This window comes from Lissotriton helveticus, chromosome 7 (genome assembly GCF_964261635.1).
Source record: "Lissotriton helveticus chromosome 7, aLisHel1.1, whole genome shotgun sequence".
Classification (NCBI taxonomy): Eukaryota; Metazoa; Chordata; class Amphibia; order Caudata; family Salamandridae; genus Lissotriton; species Lissotriton helveticus.
In genome coordinates this window covers 718842557-718866429 of record NC_136068.1, presented here as the reverse complement: position 1 = coordinate 718866429, position 23873 = coordinate 718842557, and the positions used below count along the sequence as shown (strand labels likewise).

The 23873-nt window shown below is 45.4% G+C and overlaps 1 protein-coding gene across 4 annotated transcripts in view; it reads left to right on the top strand.

Moving 5' to 3' along the window:
• The window catches only part of RBM27 (RNA binding motif protein 27), an 870586-nt gene that overhangs the window by 434168 nt on the left and 412545 nt on the right, over positions 1 to 23873 (top strand). For 2 of the 4 annotated variants that reach the window (XM_078653045.1, XM_078653043.1), the window contains one exon: positions 14014 to 14103. The exons of the other annotated variants lie outside the window; for them this stretch is intronic. In XM_078653045.1, coding sequence (XP_078509171.1) covers positions 14014 to 14103 — 90 coding nt within the window. The remainder of the gene's footprint in view (positions 1 to 14013; positions 14104 to 23873) is intronic. 4 annotated transcript variants of the gene reach the window in all.

The window sequence follows — 23873 nt, the reverse complement described above, 5'->3', positions numbered from 1 at the left end:
ATTGCAATTCCTAACCTGGAAAGTAGCTGTCCTAGTAGTAATTACTTCTCTCAGGAGGGTTAGTGAACTACAAGCATTTACCATTCAAGAACCTTTTTTACAAATGCATCATAACAAAGTAGTTCTTCGTACTAATCCTAAATTCCTTCCTAAAGTCATTTCACCATTCCATCTAAATCAATCGGTTGAGCTGCCTGTATTTTTCTCGCAGCCTCAAACAGTCGCAGAAAGAGCTCTGCACACATTAGATGTCAAAAGAGCACTACTGTACTATATTGAAAGGACACAAACTTTTCGTAAAACAAAACCACTTTTTGTGTTTTTTTCACCGCCACATAAAGTCAACCCCATATCAAAAGCAGGGATCGCCAGATGGATTGTTAAATGTATACAAATAGGTTACCAAAAGGCAAAACGTACTTTAACAATTCCTCCCAAAGCCCACTCAACAAGAAAAATAGGGGCTTCAATGGCATTCTTAGGGAACATTCCCTTAGATGACATATGCAGAGCAGCTACATGGCTTACACCGCACACATTCACCAAGCATTACTGTGTAGATGTGCAGACTAAACAACAAGCCACTGTGGGCCAGGCTGTACTAAAAACACTGTTTCAAACAACTGCAACAGATACGGGTGGTCACCACTAGGTGCGGGTACTGCTATACAATCTATGCATAGTGTGCAATCTGCAGCTCATATGCCTCGAACGGAAAATGCTACTTACCAGTATGCATCTGTTCTTGGCATGTAGAGCTGCAGAGTTGCACATGCCCACCCGCCTCCCTGGCTACCTTTTATCTGTCCCAGTATTATCTTAATTAGATAGAAATTACATGGACATCACTACTTCTTGTACAGCTCCATCCCTTCCCTAATGGCGAAAAACAATCTGGGGATGGAGCCGATGCCCATGCCAGTGTCATCCAAAGGAGGAGTCATCTATCCCGTGACTTCCAAAGACTTTTCTACAACAAAACAAACTGCAAACATCCAGGCCCAACACTAGGTGGCCATCTATGCATCGTGTGCAACTCTGCAGCTCTACATGCCAAGAACAGATGCATACTGGTAAGTAGCATTTTCCATCGATGATGTCTTGATCATCTGTAAAGGGGATGAGACTTCTGTCTGTGCATTCCATAATTGGCTCAATAAATATGAGCATCGCCTACAATTTTACACACACGAGCTGAACCTCCCTCCACTTTCTGTAAGTAAGTAACGTTTATTTGCACATGATTAATTAAAACCTTTACAAAATTATAAAACACCAGTAGGTACATTTAAAAAACCATTTGTACTTAAGCTTATTGAGTTCGATGAAATTAAAAGTAAGAAGTTGGTTAATATCAGTTGGTGGTTATCCTCCGAACCTTACAATGTTCGTCAAACACTGTTAAGTCTTTTTCTTATTAAGTCAAAGAACCTCACGACCTGGAAGTTCAATTTGGTGTTGTTGGTGTTAAAACACAGTTTGACTGCATACCTGCAAGTCCGAATGGCATGTAGTTTAAAGGATGGTCGTAAAAAGTTGTACCTCAGGTCCTTTAGTCTAGGACAGATGCAAATCACATGGACGATGTCCTCCTTGCCGGTTTTGCACAGGCGACACTGCTGCGATGAGTTGTTTTTCTCCCAAGGTGAAAGGTGTGGGAGTATAGGGATTACGCCGAGGCGTAATTTTAGAAACTTCTGTTTCACTTTTATTTTCATACCGATGCTGAGGTATGCTTGTGATTGTATTTTTCCATTATCACCCAGCGTTATCCAGCCGTGCGCCCTGTTTGCTAGATCCTGCTTGTCTTCAATCGCTGAGACAATGCGTGCCGATTTTTTGGCGACTTTTTTGAAGGACAGAAGGTCTATTGACGTTTCCCAGATGTCAGTCAGGCCTAGAACTTGGAGCGATTCAAATAGGTAATCTCTGGGCAAAGATTTGCGATGCCGAAGTAACTCTTCCCATACGTTAGAGCTTAAGGAGCCGGTCTCTGCAGTGCGAATCTTGTGCCATCCGCCTACGCACGCACTCCATCTTTCTAGTGTTTGTTTGAGGATGCCGAATTCTAGTCGGATCTGAGCAGGAGAGACATATTTTGGAAGGTTAAAAATAGCCCTATATGTGTTTGGCTATGCCTGTGTCCAGTAATACGGCGTCCTTCCCATGAAGTGATTCGCTACCGTATGTAAGAGTAGGCTGTAGTTTGGCATGCAAAATTTCAAGGAGAGGTTTAAATGTGAGATCGGGAAGTTTGGCCTATAATGGTTTTAATGCCAAGTAGATAGTTGTCGCCTTACTTCGTAAGGAGTCAAGTTGTGCTCTAGACATGTTTTTTGAGTCCAGGATTACTCCCAGGTACTTATAGGTGGTTACCCAATCGAGCTTTTCTCCATTCAAGTGCCAACAGAGATTTCTGTTTTTTCTATAATTCACGGCCATGACCTTTGACTTGTTGAAGTTTATTTGAAGGGCATTCTTTACTGAGAAGTTGTGAGCTGCATTCAAGAGATGCTGAAGGCCCGTTGGCGTCCGACTTATCAGCTGTTAACACTACCGTGGATTGGGGGTCTATAGGGAAAGTTTATAGACTAATAGGTATATGTCCCCTCGTACTCAGAAAAAACACACTATATATACCTACAGTCTTCCACATGTGTATGTGATGTAATGTTGAAAAGCCCTAGTTTATCTCTCAACTCTCAAGGTGTTATAACACCGGGAAAGGCATCCCTTAAGGATAAGACCCCTCACTCACCCGAAGGTGACATGCTTCATCATATGGGTCCTCCTTAGCAGTGGGGAAAACCTAGTCACCACTGGGAGCTACTACTTCAGGGTTTTAAGGAAGGAGCTCAGAGATGTTTTTTGGAGTCGGATGGTAATCCCATATGTGTGCTGTTGTAGGTTGAGTGAGGTATGTTGCAGCGCTGTGTGAAAAAAGTGGGGGGTGTGGATTAAAACTGTCTAAGTAGATCACCAATAACCTTTATTCCTGTGTACTACCTGACAGGGTTAAAATGTAACAGCACAGTGGTATGGATATAAACCACTGTTAGTGATAGGTCGACATGTTTCAGCCTCTTGATCTAATATAGTATCAGCGGCTTTCTTCAGGACCAGATATATATACAATGCTGCTGCAGTTAGTGTTTAGAACAGAAAAAGAATAAGTAAATAGGTAATACACCACCAGTACTCCTGCGCAATGCTATTGCTGTGTCAGGTCATACTCTGGATATCTGTGAAAAAAGAGTAAAATACAAAAGGTGGTTGTTGGAGAGAGGGAGAAAGTATGTAGGGTAATTCAAAAACATTTCAACCCTTATATCACATGTAATCATGTGCATAATTTTCTATCACTATGTCACACATAAATGTTGCCTTATTATATGCATTTTATGGACTTTCCCACAATTGTTGAATAGTCCAGCCTCACCTCTACCTGTCAGGTTGCTCAGGAGGGAGGCCCCGCACTGCGGGAGGAAAAGACACTGTAGTAATTGCTAACCACACTGTCTAACTTTTTCTAAAATCTAGTTTCTCTGGTGTCTGGAAGGATATCCAAGCCAGGGGCTGTGTAAAACGAGGTCAATGTTTGTATCCATATTGTCAATAGTTTTATTCAATAAACAAGATCCCAGTTATTCTTAGGGAGGACTAGCTTAAAGCTTAGTACTTGTAGTGGCTTGTAACTTGGTTACAGAAAGGGAGAAAAGGGGGTATGTTTAGATATGACTGAAGATTATAACAACAAGTTTATATCAAATTGTAATGGCAAGAGAAGACCTATATGCCAGACAATATTATTAAAGACTATCTGTGATATAAGTCTAAAAGTAACTCTCTATTACCATAAACCAGAGTGATCCTCCTAACCCATAGTGATCTATTTGGTAGAGAGCAATGGGCTATGCATCCATCAATACCCCTTCGAGCAAGGAAACTCACCTGTCCGTCGGTACCTCTTCGTGGAGTAGAGCTAACCCCGGGAGGTACCGAACGGCAGGCCTGCTCGCGTTTTTGTAGTCTACTAGATTAGGTTAATTGGCCACAGCTGTGTTAGACGGGTCCTTGCTCAAGACGCCGTCTTAATGTATGCCTGCATTCTCGGTCGTCATTGCGCATGTGTAATTTTAGAGCACTGCTTGTTAACACATGCGCTCAAACGTTCTCCTAGCTTGCTCATTTGAACAATGCGCGCATGTGTATTTGTATCGCGCTAATTACTCGCGCATGCGTATGAAGGCAATCGTGTTCTTCAATATCTTCCTGCGCTTACGGAGATGTTCTCTGTTGTATGCTATACAGTGATCTTCATTAAAGGAACCCATTTACATAAAAGGGCCTTATTTCTCTCCATATTTCTTTAAAGATGGAGTTTTATATAGTTGTCCGTGTGCTAGCAGCTACCATTGTTAGTCATATATCAAGTAAGGAATTATTATTACTCTATAATCGTAGGCTAAATTGGGGAAACGATGGTGCTCTTTAAATAGGTACCTCCTAGTTCAAGCTTTATTCGGGGATCCCAAATAATGAGGATAATTAAAATATGTATTTAGTATTCAGTGCATCTTCACTAAAGTAATGAAATAGTTGGGGGCTCTAGTCCTGAAGTAATACCAGGAAAAGAAGAGATAGTTTTCCTGGTATTACTTCAGGACTAGAGAAATAAGGCCCTTTTATGTAATGGGTTCCTTTAACTGCTTCAGCGCTACCGCGTTTTCCCGCTGTGCGCTGAGGAAGTAGAAAAAGGCTTGTTCATGACAAAGCCAGCTCGTCATGAGCGCACCATCGGTAAAGCCCATGATGAGCTGGCTTTGTCATTAGCGTGCAAGTGGTTAATGAAGATCACTGTATAGCATACAACAGAGAACATCTCCTTAAGCGCAGGAAGATATTGAAGAACACGATTGCCTTCATACGCATGCGCGAGTAATTAGCGCGATACAAATACACATGCGCGCATTGTTCAAATGAGCAAGCTAGGAGAACGTTTGTGCGCATGTGTTAACAAGCAGTGCTCTAAAATTACACATGCGCAATGACGCCCGAGAATGCAGGCATAAATTAAGACGGCGTCTTGAGCAAGGACCCGCTTAACACAGCTGTGGCCAATTAACCTAATCTAGTAGACTACAAAAACACGAGCAGGCCTGCCGTTCGGTACCTCCCGGGGTTAGCTCTACTCCACGAAGAGGTACCGACGGACAGGTGAGTTTCCTTGCTCGAAGGGGTATTGATGGATGCATAGCCCATTGCTCTCTACCAAATAGATCACTATGGGTTAGGAGGATCACTCTGGTTTATGGTAATAGAGAGTTACTTTTAGACTTATATCACAGATAGTCTTTAATAATATTGTCTGGCATATAGGTCTTCTCTTGCCATTACAATTTGATATAAACTTGTTATAATCTTCAGTTATATCTAAACATACCCCCTTTTCTCCCTTTCTGTAACCAAGTTACAAGCCACTACAAGTACTAAGCTTTAAGCTAGTCCTCCCTAAGAATAACTGGGATCTTGTTTATTGAATAAAACTATTGACAATATGGATACAAACATTGACCTCGTTTTACACAGCCCCTGGCTTGGATATCCTTCCAGACACCAGAGAAACTAGATTTTAGAAAAAGTTAGACAGTGTGGTTAGCAATTACTACAGTGTCTTTTTCCTCCCGCAGTGCGGGGCCTCCCTCCTGAGCAACCTGACAGGTAGAGGTGAGGCTGGACTATTCAACAATTGTGGGTAAGTCCATAAAATGCTTATAATAAGGCAACATTTATGTGTGACATAGTGATAGAAAATTATGCACATGATTACATGTGATATAAGGGTTGAAATGTTTTTGAATTACTCTACATACTTTCTCCCTCTTTCCAACAACCACCTTTTGTATTGTACTCTTTTTTCACAGATATCCAGAGTACGACCTGACACAGCAATAGCATTGCGCAGGAGTACTGGTGGTGTATTACCTATTTACTTATTCGTTTTCTGTTCTAAACACTAACTGCAGCAGCATTGTGTATATATATCTGGTCCTGAAGAAAGCCGCTGATACTATATTAGATCAAGAGGCTGAAACATGTCGACCTATCACTAACAGTGGTTTATATCCATACCACTGTGCTGTTACATTTTAACCCTGTCAGGTAGCACACAGGAATAAAGGTTATTGGTGATCTACTTAGACAGTTTTAATCCACCCCCCCCCCCCACTTTTTTCACACAGCGCTGCAACATACCTCACTCAACCTACAACAGCACACATATGGGATTACCATCCAACTCCAAAAAACATCTCTGAGCTCCTTCCTTAAAACCCTGAAGTAGTAGCTCCCAGTGGTGACTAGGTTTTCCCCACTGGTAAGGAGGACCCATATGATGAAGCATGTCACCTTCGGGTGAGTGAGGAGTCTTATCCTTAAGGGATGCCTTCCCCGGTGTTATAACACCTTGAGAGTTGAGAGATAAACTAGGGCTTTTCAACATTACATCACATATACATGTGGAAGACTGTAGGTATATATAGTGTGTTTTTTTTTTTGTCCGACTTATCAGCACCAGATCGTCCGTGTATAGCAGGGTGATTTTCCCTAATTTGGGTGCATGGTTAGGGCATTTGTAGAGTACCCCAGGTAGGTCGGCTAAAAAGAGGTTGAATAATAAGGGTGCTAGTACGCACCCCTGTTTTAACACTATTGTTGTCCTGATGGCCTTCGAGAGGTGTGTACCTGCCCCAAGTTTGATTTTAATCCAGGTTTTCAAATGGAGTAGTATTAGCACATCTAGGAGGCGTTTCGGTATTCCCCAATTGTCCAGTTTCTGCCAAACTTTATTGCGGTCCACGTGATCAAATGCCGCAGTATAGGCGATGAACGAGAGATATAAAGATGACTTGATCTCTTTTGCTGCTCCCATCAGCAAGGACAGTGCCATGATGTTGGTTGTGGTCTCTTGGCATTTGCAGAAACCCGTTTGGTTGATTGGGATAATAGAGTTTTCAGATGCCCATGATGTTAATTCCTCCAGGATGATTTCTGCGAAATATTTTGACTCCACGTCTAGTAGAGCGATGAGCTGATAGTTGTTGGGATGCTTCTTACTGCCGTGTTTGTATATCGGGCTGATGACTGACCCGTGCCAAGACTCAGGAAGAGTCTGGGTGTGTCTTATATTATTAAATACTGGTGCCAATGATTCATTCCAAAACTCTGCATCTGATATATACAGCATAGGTGGTATGCCATTCGGCCCCGGAGCTCCAGTGGGTCTCCCCCTTGTTATTTGCCGTCTGATGTCCGCTGGAAAAAATTTCTTTAGCCCTAGCTCGAGAGCCTTCGCAGGGCCTTCTTCCATCTTTGACTTATCAAGTTTTAATGGGCTCGTAGCCCCATGCTCACACTTTTCCTAGGTTTGTGTGCCCGTGTAGTAGTTGGGTTTCCCTTTTGTTTTAGACCTTATGGCTTTTATGCAGGGATTGTTTGTAACGGCGTCCTCTGTGGTATCATCGTTATTGAAATGCGTCAATAGGTATTTTGTCCATACCTCCTCTGATATGTATGAGTTTTGACCTAGATGATCAGGATTCTGTAATCTTTTGACCATTTGCCAAAAATTAGAGCTGTTTTTCTGTTTCCCTTCATAAAGAAGTTTTACCCACAGGTCTTCATTTCTTAGCTTCTGTGTTTCCCATTTCAACCATTTTAGCAGTTTTTTTGCTTCCCGTAGAACCGCTTTTAGGCTCTGGTTTGTTTGATCCTTTCGCATTTGTCTCAATGTTTGGTTTACTAATCGTTTTTGCGTTTTCATTTCTGGGGTTAGTTGTTTTTCATTTGAAGTTCCCTTCCCTTGACGTAAGTTATTAGGCATAATTTTTACCATTTTCCCTCTAATGGCTTGAATGAAGTGTTGCCACACATCCGACACCTTGGTTGAGGAACTGGCAATTTCGGTGAGAAGAATTTTCGCTGTGGAGCTTATGGAGTCAATATTGCCGGCATACACCCTCCACTTTCTGGACATTAACATCATCCCTTATCGAGGGAGTCTCAAGGCCAATTCTTACAGGAAACCTACATATAAAAACAGCCTAAAGAAATTCAGTAGCTTAGTTACCAAGAATCTCCTGCGTGGTTAATTCCTACGGATTAAAAAAAAACTGTAGTTCTGTCAAGGACTCTATAATTCCCAAGAGCTGGAACAGAGCTAGGAACCAGAACAGGGAGGGGCTGTTTGATCCATCACCAAAAAACACGCACATTCTAACTTGTGTGTAACGTATAGCATAGCCTATATAACCATGTCAAGAGAATTATTTACAAGAACTAGAGCACTATCAATACATGGTAATTGAGTTTTGGAAAGCTGATATTTGTGCTTAAGAGGCCAGAATCTGAGGGACAAACACCTGCCTTAATACAACTCTGAAGAAATCCCCAACAGTACCACAGCTTTGGGGTCCACAACCAGTAGTGGGACATTTCCCTTGGGTTCTTGCAGTGTTTGTTGACTGACCACAGCAGCAAAGTCAATTGACTTTGGGTGGCAAAAACATTGGATACTGTGTAAACATACTAACTGCAATACATTGCATGTAGTGTATATGATTACTTTTCTTAACCCGTTGGCCGCTGCCGCGATTTCGCAGCAGTGCGGCCGTTTTAAAAAACGGGCGGGGCTGCGTCGGCCGTTGAACGTGCGCAGCACCAACCAGGTAGTGCTCCGAACGTTCAACGTCCGACGGCAGCACTTAATGGGTTTAAATCTGATATACATCTGTATGACATGCTGGAAGAAAACAAAAGCAACATTCACTCTGGAGGACCTCAAATGCGTCATTCTGGAGATCATGGAGAATGCCAGTGCACAGACAGAATTCTCTTAAAAAAAAAAGAACAGCGATCGGTTGTGGAAAAAAAAAAAGAACAGCGATGGATTTATTGTCATCAGACTGGATTGAACAATAACATTCCGTGGCTAGCCAAGAAAAAAATATTTTTGTTGAGTTCTAAACACTCTTGAAGAGCTTGGGGCACCTTCTTAGAGTGTACAGAGAAGTGCCCACCCCACCTCTATAGCCATGTAAGCATACTTGACCAAAATGGAGCGATTCGGTACCTATGCAGTCACACAAACTCATCATGCATCTGCCTTTTGATTAGATTTCCCCTAAGGATCTGCACTTTAAATTAAGATTTCTCAAAGCGATACCACTTTTTCGTTTCCGTGTTTCTTTTTAACATGATTGTTTATTTTGATCTTTTGCTCCTTTATGAGCACTTGTGCAGTCACACAATCCTCATGCATCTGCACTTAAAGTAAGGGTTTCCCAAAGATTTCCCTAAGGATAAGCATTTTAAAATTAAGATGTTCCTAAGGGATACATACCACTTATCCATTTCCATGTTTATTAAAGAATTTTATTTATTTTTTATCTTTCGCTCCATTATGAGTGCTGTTGACAGATGCAGAGGGACCAACTTTGGCCCTGCCTACACGCCGATGTTAATCCGGGCTCATAGACACACGTGAAAGCACTAGTTTTGGCCCTGCCCACATAACGCGCGATGTTCAGTACACACGCAAGGGTGCGGAGCAATGAAACTCCATGCGGGCTCAATATTTCTTAGGTTCCATAGAGTCCTCTCTCCCACAAGATGCAGGGCGCAGAGGACTTTTATCTTTAGAATGAGAAACCATTTACTTTGAGGAAATTTGCTAACGGTCTTTCCTCTTTAACCAGAAGTGTGACTGCAGGGTTCAGACACCTTTAAGTTGCCCAATGGGGCCCGATAAGCCCTTTTAGAAGGTATCTGAAGACATTAAATATATTAGTTGTCAATAAGTTTTACTTGCTAGCCTTTAGTCTTGCACAAGGAATGGCCACTATTTTTTTTACAGGTAACGATACAGTGTAGCATAGCCCAAGGGGCTACCATAAGAATACTTATATGCATGTCATGTCTCTTTGTACGTCCGTTAACACTTATGCATACATACGTTATCCTAGAGCATGCCATGATATCCACTAGTAGAAAGATGCACTTTGGGTTCCAGAATAAGTTTTCTTAGAGAGCTATGGCTTAAAAACATATATTATGTTATGTTGCATGTGCTGTCGTCATCATGCAGTTACGGGGCCAGCACACCCAGGAACGGTGCAAGTCAGTGATTTAATTTAATTTAATTTAAAAAAGAACTTATAAAGCGCACGTACACTGAGTCAGTTTCATGGCGCTGGTGAGGTCCCTAAAGAAAGAAAAAGAAAAAAAAAAATAAAAGAGCTAGAGATGATAGGATAGCTAAGTGCCAAAAGCCTGCTGGAATAAAAATGTTTTTAGTGACCTCCGGAACTCCATGTAGGAGGAAGAGAGTCTTAAGGACAGTGGGAGGCCATTCCAGAAGGTGGGAGCGAGCACAGCAAACTTCTGCCCTCCTGCCCGCTTCTTTTTGAACCGGGGCGTTGTTAGTAAGGCTAAGCTAGAGGAGCGGAGGTCTCTAGAAGGAACATAGAGAGAAATAGCCGAATTAATGAAGGCTGGGGCTGTACCCGCTCGTGCTTGAAAAGTCAAACACCCCAACTTAAACCTGGCTCGTTCTTTTATAGGGAGCCAATGTAAGCTCTTGAGTAGGGGAGTCGAGTGATGGGACTTAGACAGGCCAAAAACCAGGCGGGCCGCCTGGTTTTGTATTAACTGTAGGCGCTGCAAGGCATATGCAGGGGCTCCATTGTAAATGATGTTTCCATAGTCAATCTTTGACAGGACCATGGCCATCAGAATTAGCTTTAGAGCAGAAGTGGAAAAAAACCTGGCAATTTTCCGGATGAGTCGAAGTGTAAAGAAACAAGAAGAAACCACCGAATTAATGTGTGAATGAAGGGTTAATTGGTTGTTGAGAATGATCCCAAGGGTTTTAACTGAACAAGAAGGGGAAGGAGGGGGTCCAAGTGAGGAGGGCCAGAAAGAAGAGGACCAGGGATTGGCAGCGCCGCCCGTCGCCACAAGTTCCGTTTTATCCGGATTAAGTTTTAACTGGTTGGTGTTCATCCAGTCTCGGATAAATAGCATGACGGACTGGAAACTGCCAACCCCTGAGGGGGAGGAAAGGTCAAAAATAAGTTGGAGATCATCTGCATAGTTATATACAGTGACCTCCATATTCTGTAAAGCAAAAACCAGGGGGAAAATGTAAAGATTAAAAAGTAAAGGGGAGAGAGCAGAACCCTGAGGAACACCACAGGTGACAGTACGTGGAGAAGCCGAGAAGGTGCCGAGATGGTGCCGAGATGGACTGTCTGATTACGATCCTTCAGGAACGACTCGACCCAGGCAAATGCAAGCCCCCCGATCTCCGCCGCCCTGACCCGTGACAACAAGATGTTATGGTCCACGGTGTCAAAGGCGGCGGAGAGGTCCAAAAGGACCAGAATCTTGGGGGTGTTTGCGTCGAGTCCTTCCCTAAGTTGGTCCATGACCGAAATCACCACCTTCTCGGTGGAGTGTCGAGGTCGGAAACCAGCTTGACATGGGGCCAGGTAATTACTGTCCTCAACAAAGGTGCTCAGGATTTGAGACACATGCGTCTCCGCCACCTTGCCCAAGTAGGGAAGCAGGGATATGGGGCGATAGTTGACCAGGGAGGCAGGGTCAGCCCCAGGTTTCTTTAAAATGGGGATGATGGTAGCCGATTTAAAAGCAGTAGGGACAAGACCTAGGATGAAGGTATTGTTTAAAACGGTGAGAGCGGGGACAGGACAGGCCAAGAACACCTGGGCCAATATACGGGCCGGGCACGTATCAGAAGGAGACCCCGATTTTACACGCTTAAGTAGCGGGGAGAGGGACTCACTGGTTAATATCGGAATAGAAGTCAGGCACTGGGTGTTCTGTGGCGGAGAGCAATCTGGTAAAGAGTTAGATGCAGGAGGAATGCGAGCTTTTATTTGCGCAACTTTCTCAATAAAAAACTCGTTCAGTGAATTGCACAGTGACTGAGAAGGTATAATCGAAGGTGAAGGCCTATCTGATAGGGCTAACTCGTGGACTGTAGCAAAGATTTCACGTGGCTGGCAATCTGCTTGCAGAATGCGTTGGGAGAAGTAGTCTTTCTTGGCCGCTAAGATAGCTTTTTTGTATTCTGCTAGCAGGGTAGTGTAGTGATTTTTGCTAGTAGGGCAATATTTCAGCCTCCAAGCCCGTTCAGCTTGGCGAACAGTTAGCTTAAATGCTTTAAGGGCAGGGGTGAACCACTTGTTAGCATGATGGTGGTGATTTATAGTAACCTTCTTTAACGGGGCCTTTTTATCCCGAAGGTGGATTATCCAGCTGTCTAAGGTGGCCAGCTGTTGTTGGGGGGAAATGTCAATAAGATCAGGGCAGGTGGCAGTTAGGGCCTCACAGAAAGCGGGGGTATCCACACGATTCCAGCTTCGAACCCACAGGGTTTTAGAGCCACGGGGGGCATTTTGAGCGCGGAGGTCCAAAGAAAAGGACAATAAGTAATGATCGGACCACACGCAAGGAGCAATGGACAAGTTAGTAGTAGGTAGATTAAGAGTCCATACTTGGTCTAAGGTATGGCCCCGGACGTGCGTTGGGGCACGAACATGCTGGACAAAATTCAAGCTAAGTAATAAGGAGGTGAAATCCTTAGATATGGGGTCTTCTGAGGGGTCGTTGGGCCAGAAATTAAAATCACCAAGTACAACAACAGAAGTATTATTAACTACAAGAGGGGCTAGTAGCTCTTGAAAAGCAGAAATAAACTGGGAGTGGGTATGAGGGGGTCGATATACTAGTACGCAGGTCACAGGGGACTTAGGTACAGTAGAGCGTGCAATCAGGCAGTCCGTTGTAGGTAAGGAGGGGGATGCTAATATTTGAAACCGGAGGTTGTCGCGAAAAATTAGGGCTTGAACTAAGTGATTCACTCTGCGCACATACATTATTTGAGTAATAATGTTAATGTTTTGAACACCTAACACAGTATAGTGTTTGCTTTCGTATTGATATATAGAGATCTGTCCATGTCTGCAGATCTGAAATAGTAGGACAGCACATATCACTGGCACAGAATTGTATGTCAGGTTTCACACCCGTACAATAAGTGCACTGCACCCAAAGAGCTAGCTGTGCTGTTTATGGCCCCGTATCTGTGTCTGCTATCGAACGCATGAAATTGTATATTTGCTGAATTCTTTTAGAAAATTGGGCAGTAAGTTCTGTGTACCTCAGAAACATAAGTCCAGAGTTAGCACAGCCACCAAATTTGCATGGGCTTGGGATTTAAGATGATCTACTCAGGGTAGCCGGATTGGCTTACTACTCTACTCACAAAATATATTTCTTGGAAAGAAGTGTACTCTCAAGGCCCTTTGTCTTATTACGATCCATTTTTCCTGTGTTTATTTTGAGTTGGATTGTAATTCTATTGACTTTTGCCTGAGTGGGTCTGTGCTAGTTTATTGAAGGTAAGTATGTTATACCATCTTCAACACTCCATTTCAGTTATTTCGTAGCTTGAAATTACGGTTTGGTTGGATTATTTTTTTATTTTTATTTTGTACATTCATATTTTTGACTACTCTGATATATACATTTGAACACTTGGCCATTGCGGTTTGTTGATCCTGTGATTTGGTCCGTGCTTTATTTGTGATGTATTGTCAATTTATTAAATGCTATTCTCGGTTTGACATTTTCATTAATTGAGGTGTTCGACTTGCCCATTGAAGGTACGGGTTACTCATGGAAAGTATTTTACTGTTTGTTTTGGTTTTGTAGACTCATGTTTGTTTTCTACACCTTTATATTTTTACAAATGGACGGATAATACATTTGCTAGAATAGGACGGAAAATATTCATACATTTTTTAATTTTTTTATTTATTAACTGTGCTCTATAACTGACCATCTAGTGCTGGAGTAAGCCCCCGCTCCATTTTCATATTTTCTGTGATCCACGTAAAAGAGCTAATGTTTTGTTTCCATTCTATCCAGTCTCTTGCAATTATCCTTTGGCACAGGGAATGCAACCGTTTCCCCGAAGTAGAGGGCCCATTTTACCACCTCTTAGTAAAAATTCAGACGGTCAGTACAAATTTTGTTTCTCCTCTTTTTTTGGCATAAAAAAAATCCCAAGTAATGCATGCCTGGAAAAGGAATCGGCACACATTCTAGAAATGTTACTCATACAGCTTGCTTTAAACTATGGTGTTGGTGGTGGCGCATGTATTCAAGTGGGTGCTTTTTAAGTTGCAGAGTTAAATAGGCTGAAATCACAAGTGGGCAATGAAGGTTCTCTTTATAAAATGTTTATTATTTATCAGTGGTACTTCAAGGAAGATGTACTTAAGTGTGACCTTAGTTCTTACTATCAGAGTAAAAATATCCAAATGTTATTACTAAAGTGGAGACCCACTGCTTATGTGGTGACCTTTTTTGCCCAGGATTGATAAAAATTCGGTTCTTTGTAATTATTTTAAGTATGCTTTAGGTTTTTGAACTCTTACTTAATTTAGTGTTATTTTCATGGAGTGACCATCGATTTTAAGATGAAAGCATTACCTTGGTTTGAGAGGAATCTTTGTTGTAAACTATATAGTGAGCAGAATGTTGTTCTGTAGTGTTAACAGTACTTGTGTGAAGACATTTGGGGGAGGAGGTGTGTTTTAAATGTGATTGTCTTTTTCATTATTAATGAAATTACAATAATTGATTAGCTTGAGTGACATTCTTTCCGTTATAACTATGAGGGAGGAATAGGCCATAAATGAGTGTGTAGTCTTTATCAAAATGGTTGGCCTTTACCTTGGAGATGTAGTGCTGTTTTGAAAATTTGGTGCAGGTTTTTAATAGTGAACAACACAAGTCTTCCCAACAAGTTGCGTTTGTTTTTGGCTAAAATATTGTGTTCATTTGGGTACTTAGCATTGTACGTATCCAGAGGCTTCATTGTGCATAACGTAATCTTAAAAAGCTACGTCAAACTTGATATTTCTAGACTCTTCCTAAATTACTTTGAATAAAAGATCAGGTTAAAGACTCATGTGTATTTCAATGACCTTGCTCTGAGATAAGATGGACAACCTCAGAAAGATAGTTTATGAATGGTCAGAAGAGCAGCACCATATGTGGTGGGGTTCATTTATTGACAACATTAAGGAAGAACTGCTTTTGAAACCTTGAATATAGGTCACGGAAGAACAGCAGGCACATAAGAGGGAGTGCACGAGGAGCAGAGGATCGAGATAGAACACCATGCACTGTGTTAGAGGTAGGCAGTATTACCCAACACCCCCGCCCCTCCCTTCAAATCTAGTTTGGTTCACACCTACACAGGGGTTTATGAAGAACCTGAAAGAGGGAGGCCCCCCCGATATATTTACAAGAATTGACTATTTTGATGAAAAAGAACTGTTGTCTTTGGCTCAAGAAGGGGCGTAGTGGTGTAATAAATCCTATGCACAAAGTATAAATATTTCAAGACTTGGCAAGTTCTACAAATAGACTTAAGCCATAAACAGGTGTTGTGCAATTGCAAAATGTTCCATATCATTGGGGGCATCCATTTTTCATAATCTTCATGTGGCATGGGAGAAAGATCTTTTTCACATCTGTTTAAGATGCTTGAGAAATAGTGTGCTACAAGATAGAGAGGAAATGACCAAAGTTGTAGATCATCTGAACAGAAATATGCATGATTACAGTGACAGTGGCGTATGGGGAAACCCCTAAAGACGAAGAAAGAAGCAGTCTCTAAAAAGCATAGCAGTGGCAAAGGCTAAAGTGTTGAAATGCTTGAAAGAAGCTAAAGGTACGAGAGACTCCTCGCAGGGGTCAGAATACTCAGATGCCGACTCACAGGGAGGTGAAAGCCCATTTCACCTCCCTTGCTCCTTTAAATATAGGTATAGGTATAATTTTCGGAGGTTCAAAGAAAATTAGGGTGGTGGAAGGGGAACACGTCTTTTAACTAGTCTTAAAGTAAATGTGTAGGGGTATCGTAAAGGAGATTGAAATACCACATCTGTTTTATTTTGAAGATTGATGTCTTCTAAGATTAGATTTATGGTATGTTGCCTTAATGTTAAGGTTGACTAATAAGGGAGAGATCCACTGACAGTACGGAAGCCTACCCAACCGACCAAGTATAAGAACAAGTCATACACATTAAGTTTTGCATCTGCAGCAGCACACAGTGGCATACACAACTTAATGATAATACTCATAGGTTTATTGTTAAGGGGACTGAATGTCCCAGTGAAACACAAGACAGTTTTAAATAAGCTACTCTACATCTTGTATACAAAACTCAAAGATAATTCTGATAGAACCACAGCACTCATTGCGGCCACTGACAACAATCGAATCATCCTGGACCAAGGAAAAAAAGTCCCTCATCCTGCTAGACCCAGCGGCTACCTTAGACACGGTCTACCAGATTACCCTCATCAGAAGACTCCATGAGATTGGCATACAAGGATCCGCATTCAAATGGATCTTTTCCTTAAGAGAACGACTCAAAGGGCCAGGCCGCCATCCTTCACATCAGAGACCAAGAAACTGATATGAGGAGTCCCAGGGATCGTCCCTCAGCCCCACCCTTTTCAACATATACATGACACCTGCCAACTTCATCTGATCACAAGACATCACCTTCATCTCCTGCGCCGATGACACCCAAGTCATCCTCTCCCTGACAGAAAAGGCAACCACTACCAGAACAAACTTTCCCAATTGCATGACCATGGTAGCAGACTGGGAGAGAACCAACTGCCTAAAGCTCAACTCCGGCAAGACCAAAGTACTGATCTTCGGCAACAAGACCTCCCCATGGGACTCCACCTGGTGGCATTCAGAGCTTAGAAGAACACCCACAGACCACTCACGAAAACTAGGGATCATTCGAGATGACAAGTTCATCATGAGAACTCAAATCAGTGCAGTGTGTACCTCCTGCTTCTACATCGTACAAATGCTGGAAAATATGTTCAAATTTTTGTTTCAGAACATCACACACACATTCATCACCAGCAGGCCAGACTACTGCAACGATCTCTATGCTGGAATCTCCAAACAATTCCTACAATCAATCAATCAATCATATCATTTGTATAGCGTGCTACTCACCCGGAAGTGTCTCAAGGCGCTGGGGGGAGAGGGGTCCGTTACTGCTCGAACAGCCAGGTCTTGAGTTGCTTCCTGAAGGAGAGATGGTCCTGGGTCAGCCGAAGGTGGATGGGGAGGGAGTTCCAGGTCTTGGCTGCCAGGTAGGAGAAGGATCTTCCTCCTAGTGGTGGCTCTGCGGATGCTTGGTACGGCGGCGACGGCGAGGCTGGTCGATCGTAGCTGGCGGGTGGGCGTGTAGAAGGCCAGGCGGTCGCTGAGGTACTTGGGGCCCAGGTCGTGGAGAGCCTTGGGTGCGTGGGTGAGGAGCCTGAACGTGATCCTCTTGCTGACGAGGAGCCAGTGCAGGTCTCTCAGGTGGCCGGAGATGTGGCCGTGTCGGGGGATGTCCAGGACGAGTCGTGCGGAGGCGTTCTGGATGCGTTGGAGTCTTTTCTGAAGTTTGGCTGTGGTTCCGGCGTAGAGGGCGTTCCAGTAGTCCAGTCGGCTGGTGACTAGTGCCTGGGTGACGGTCTTCCTGGTCTCGGTGGGGATCCATCGGAAGATCTTACGGAGCATGCGCAGGGTGTTGAAGCACGATGAGGAGACGGCGTTGACTTGTCTTGTCATCGAGAGGGAGGAATACAGGATGAAGCCCAGGTTGCGTGCGTGGTCCATTGGCTTGGGAGTGGTGCGCAGGGCAGGGGGCCACCAGGAGTCGTTCCAGACGGAGGGCGATGATCCCAGGATGAGGACTTCCGTCTTGTCTGAGTTCAGTTTCAGGCGGCTGTTCTTTATCAACTCTGCGACGTCTTTCATCCCTTCGTGTAGGCTGGTTCTGGCGGTGGCGGTGGCGTTGGTAAGGGAGAGGATCAGCTGGGTATCATCGGCGTAGGAGATGATGTTGAGGTTGTGTTGGCGTGCGATGGCTGCGAGGGGGCCCATGTAGACGTTGAAGAGGGTTGGGCTGAGTCATGATCCTTGTGGCACGCCGCAGATGACTTCGGTGGCCTCTGATCTGAACGGGGGGAGGCGGACTCTCTGGGTTCTTCCGGCGAGGAACAAGATGATCCATTCCAGTGCCTTCTCTTGGATTCCGATGTTGCTGAGGCGCTGTACTAGGGTGTGGTGGCAGACAGTGTCGAACGCTGCCGAGAGGTCCAGGAGGATGAGGGCCGCTGTTTCCCCGTTGTCGAGCAGGGATCGGATGTCATTGGTGGCAGCGATCAGGGCTGTCTCTGTGCTGTGGTTGGCTCGGAAACCGGACTGTGAAGGGTCGAGGGATCCATTTGTCTCGAGGAAGGCGGCGAGCTGTTTGTTGACGGTCTTCTCGATGACTTTAGCAGGAAAAGGGAGGAGCGAGATGGGGCGGAAGTTCTTGAGGTCGGTGGGGTCCGCTGTTCGTTTCTTCAGGAGGGCGCTGAGCTCGGCGTGCTTCCAGCTCTCCGGGAAGGTGGCGGTGTGGAAGGAGGTGTTGATGATGTCCCGGAGTTGGGGTGCGATGATGGAGTAGGCCTTGTTGAAGACGTGGTGGGGGCAGGGGTCGGTTGGTGATCCAGAGTGGATGGTGTTCATCGTGCGGGTGGTGTCTTCGGTGCTGACCGGGGTCCAGTTGCAGAGGGTGGTGGTGGGAGGCATTGGTTCGGCGGTTGGGTGCGTGGTTGGTGCGCCGAAGCTGTTGTGTATATCGACGATCTTGCGGTGGAAGAAGGTGGCGAGTGAGTCGCAGAGGTCTTGTGAGGGTGTGATGTCGTTGTTTCCAGCGCTGGGGTTGGAGAGCTCTTTGACGATGCTGAAGAGTTCCTTGCTGTCGTGGGTGTTGTTGTCCAGTCGTTCATTGAATGCTGTCTTCTTGGTGGTGCGTATCAGCTGGTGGTGCTTGCGGGTGGCGTGCTTGAGGGCGGTCATGTTTGTGGTCTGGTCGTGGCGCCAGGCTTTCTCGAGGGTACGGTAGTTCTTCTTGGAGTCCTTGAGTTCGCCGGTGAACCAGGGGGCTTTCTTGCTGCCGGACCTGCTGGGAGGGTTCTTTAGTGGTGCGAGGTTGTCGGCGCAGGCGGTCAGCCACTGTGTGAGGTTGCTGGCCGCTTCTTTGGGGTCCGTTGTGCTGGCGGAAGGGTTCTGGCTGAGGGAGGTGGTGGTGAGCTGCTCGGCGGTGATCTTGCTCCAGCTCCGGCGAGGAACCTGTTGCGGGTGGTGGTGGGTCGTGGTTCTTCTGAAGCTGAAGTGGACGCAGCTGTGGTCAGTCCAATGGAGTCCGGTGGAGTGGCTGAAGGAGATGTGCTTGCTGGAGGAGAAGACGGGGTCAAGCGTGTGGCCGGCGTAGTGGGTGGGGGTGTTCACCAGTTGCTTGAGTCATAGGTTGGCGAGGTTGTCCAGCAGGGTGGTGGCGTTGCTGTCCTTGTTGTTCTCCATGTGGAAGTTGAGGTCCCCTAGAAGGATGTAGTCAGTGGAGGGGAGGGCGTGTGGGCTGATGAACTCTGCGATGTCTTCGCTGAATTGTGTGTGTGGTCCCGGGGGTCTGTAGAGGAGGTTACCTCTGAGGGTCGTCTTGGGGTCGGTGTGTATCTGGAAGTGGAGGTGTTCGGCGGCGGTGAAGGTGTCGTTGGAGTTGGTCGAGATGCGGATGGTGTTCTTGTGTACGATGGCGATGCCTCCTTCAGTCTGGTTGACGCGGTCCCTCCGGGTGATCTTGTATCTGTCTGGGATGGCTATGGCGATGTCGGGTGCTGAGGAGGCGTTCATCCAGGTTTCCGTGAGGAAGGTGACGTCTGGTGATGTAGTGTCGAGGAGGTTCCAGAGTTCGACGGCGTGTCTGGACGGAGCGGGTGTTGAGCAGTCTCCAGGCCATCCAGAACACTGCTACAAGATTCTTACTCGACCTCCTTCGCACATCACACTGCATGTCAGGAAGCTTTCAAAGGCTCCCCATACACAGGCGCAGCCTATTCAAACTTCTCACGCACACATACAAAGCCCTGAACAACACAGGACCAGAATTCCTGAATAGCCTCATACACTTTCACCAACCCACCACACACCTAGCTTTACCTCACTCTCGCTTGCACACTCACTGCATCTGTAAAAGCCAAACTAGAGGTCATGATTCAATGTATTTATATGCTTTATTTTTCTTTTCGCTTTCTTGTCTTGTCTTCCTTTTATTTCTTTTCCAAATAAAAACGATTTGAATATAAAAAAAAAAATTCTTACTCAAGACTTGAAACAATCTTCCTGAACACATCAGAGCCTCCTTCTCACTTCCTGAGTTCCACAAGAAGCTGAAGACCTGGCTGTTCCTATAAGCACCTTGGGGAACGACACACCTACACAAGCGCCTGGATACTCTCTCTAGATTAGTGCTCTATACAAATCAACATAACATAACATGAAAAGGAACCATTTCTTAATCCAAGGGACCCACCTTTTCCAGAGAGGTTGTTTCCACCTCATATTCGTTCCCTAGACCGTATTTATTCCTCAGGTTGATCCTTGATGCTAGTACTAAAAATAGATTGAAGTAGACAGTGATTGTTTTGTATGCTCCTAACATTTAACAGAAAATATTTAGTAAAGATGCAAATACAGAAACATTACAGGTAGCTGTAAGTGACTTAATAATTTTTTTTATATTTCTTTTTATTGAAACTTTTAACAACATAAACAAGAAAAAATAACAAGGCAATACAATCAATCGAATGTCGAAGCGTCCTGTGGGGGGTAAGGCATAAGATCATAATACAAACATTGACATTACAGGATGGGAGGAAAGAGGGACATAGCAAGTCCGGAGACAATCCAAGCAACACAATAGGAGGAATGTCGGGTCAAGGGGAAGGAGGATCCGCCACTAAGTGTGAGAAGGGAGGTGTACAGATGTCTCCCCGGTAGGAGTTCCATCGACCCCAAATCTTGCCCCACTTGCGGGGCCTTCCACGTGCAACATACACCGTCTTATCTCTGAACATGCACCATTCCATATTTTCCTTCCAGGCCAAGACTGTGGGCGGCCTCTGAGAGCCCCACAACTGGGCGATATCCCTCTTTGCAATTATATTACCAAGGGTCACCCACTGGGTCTGGGCCAAATCATAGTCATTGGGTTCCCAAACATTCAACAAACATCGTCTAGCTTCAGGCAACAGCGCAACACCCGTGACCTCTTCCATCACTGCATGCACTCGATTCCAGAAACGAACAACCTCCGGGCATTCCCAGAGTATATGGAGAAAAGTGCCCAAGCGGCCGCAACCACGCCTGCACAGCCCATCTGAAGCATAACCCATACTGACCAATCGTGGACCGGTAACATAGATCCTATGAAGAATCTTAAGCTGTACAAACCGGAGGCGAGCCGGAATTGCAACCTCTTTCGGCGAGGATATGGCCGACTGCCAGTCCTCGTCATCTAACTCCAAGCCATCACTGGTCCAAGCTTCCCTGAGGCGCTGTAGAAGGTCGGCCCTATTGTTTATCAATTTCTTCTAAATAAGCGAAATCGTACTGTCGGGAACATGTCCGTCAAGCACCCGATCCTCAAGCGGCGAAGCCTCCGGAACAATAGTGCCCGGAGGAAAAACCGCCATCAACGCGTGTCGGATCTGAGCATATCTAAAAAACTCCTTGTCACTCAAGTCATACTCCAGTCTCAATTCCTCAAAGGTTTTAACCCGATCCCTGGTCCATACATCGTTCACCCTGCTTATACCAATAACGTCCCATCTATCAAAACCTTTCGTCTTCCACAGGGAGCCTAGCTTCTCGGAAGCGTAAAGAGGGGTTGCGAGTGTGAGTCTATCCTTCCATCCCATTGCATCATTGGTACGATGCCATACCTGTACAGCTATTTTGGTAGGGCCAGTAAGCGTCCTCCCAGCGGATTTCGTATAAAGCGCCCTGTTGTAGTCTCCACCAGGCAACAACCATCTGTCCATTTCGAACGCAGGATTCGACGTAGGGCCGTACATGCCGTGGTTGATCGCCCCTAGCTGGGAGGCCCAATAGTAGCGCTTAATATCCGGGAGAGCGATTCCACCGTCATACCAAGGAAGTGTTAACTTGGCAAGGGCTATGCAGGACCGCCCTCGCTACATCAGTTGTCTCTGCAAGCCTTTGACCTCTCGAAAGTAACTGGCCGGGATGGTATCAAGAGTATTCTGGAGGGCATAGAGAAATCGGGGCAGTGACATCATCTTGAATAAAGCCGCCCGTCCGAGGGGGGACAACGGAAGTCTACGCCATACCTCAACATCGGACCGCAGGCGCCAAAGCGGGGGTAGCAAGTTACGTTCAAAGCGAACAACAGGATCCAGGGTGATAAACACCCCCAAGTATTTGAAACCCTCGTGTACCACCTGTATTGGGCACCCACGCGGCAAGAGAGGAGAAACTCCAGAGAGAACGTACACGCAGGACTTGGACCAATTGATCACAAGACAAGAGTTTTTACCGAAGGAGGTCAATACATCGAATAGCACTATTAACGACTTCCGAGGAGACGTGAGGTATAGCAGGATGTCGTCAGCATAGAGCGACACTCTGTCCTCGAAGTCGGGGGTCCAACGTATACCCTTCATTGTCGGTTCCCACCTCAGCCAAGCCGCCAAGGGTTCCAAAGCAAGGGCAAAAAGAAGCGGGGACAACGGGCACCCCTGGCGAGTACCCCTCCCAAGAGAAAACGAGCCAGAGACACGACCATTGACGACCACCTGAGCCAAGGGGTCATGATATAGTAACTTCACCCAACTGATGAAAACAGGGCCAAAACCAAACGTGGCGAGGGCGGCCCAAAGATATGGCCATTCCAGCGTGTCAAACGCCATTGTGGCGTCCAAAGAGGCCAAAATGGCCAATTCACGCAGCGAGGACGCTCTCGCAAGGACGCCATGCAGACGCCGAAGGTTAAGTGCCGTATTACGATGCGGAATGAACCCGGACTGATCCAGATGGATCAGGTCGCAGGCAACAGTTATCAAGCGATTCGCAAGCACTTTTGCGAGGATCTTAGGCTCGGCGTTCAAGAGCGAGATGGGCCTGTACGACGCGCAGCAATCCCGTGGCTTCCCCTCCTTGTGGATCACAACGATAGATGCAAGTCGTTGATCGTAAGGGAGGGTACCAGCTTCTAGCGATTTTAAAAACATAGAGCGAAGATGCAATGCTATTTTATCTGGACGTAGCTTATAAAGTTCGATGGGAAGACCATTCTGACCCGTGGCCTTCCCGGATCTCACCGAGCGAACCGCGGCCGCGACCTCCTCAACGGAGAGTGTCGCGTCCATCAGCTCCCTATCCAGATCCGACAAGCAGGGCAAAGCAATATCCCTAAGAACCTGATGCGAGTCCTGTTCCGGTCTATCCGATACTGGTCTATCCGATACTGGGGAGTAAACGGTTTGGAAATACTCAGAAAAACACTCCACAATCTCAACTGGGTCAGTCACTCTCACACCATCCGCCTTCTCAATCAAAGGAACCACACGACTAGCCCTCTCCCTCTTGTCCAACCAAGCAATCAACTTTCCGGCCTTATCACCCACGTCATACAAACGGCCTTGCTGCTCCCTACTCATCACCTTAGCGGCATCAGTGACCAGTGCTCTATAGTCCATTTGTTTGAGGCTGAGAAGGTGCAACTTGTCCTGAGTAACATCAGATTCCAGGTCTCTTTCTATGTCTGATATCTCAGTTTCAAGTCGGACCACTGCCTCGCGCTTGCGCTTCTTAGCGTTATTAATTAACGATAAGGCGTGACC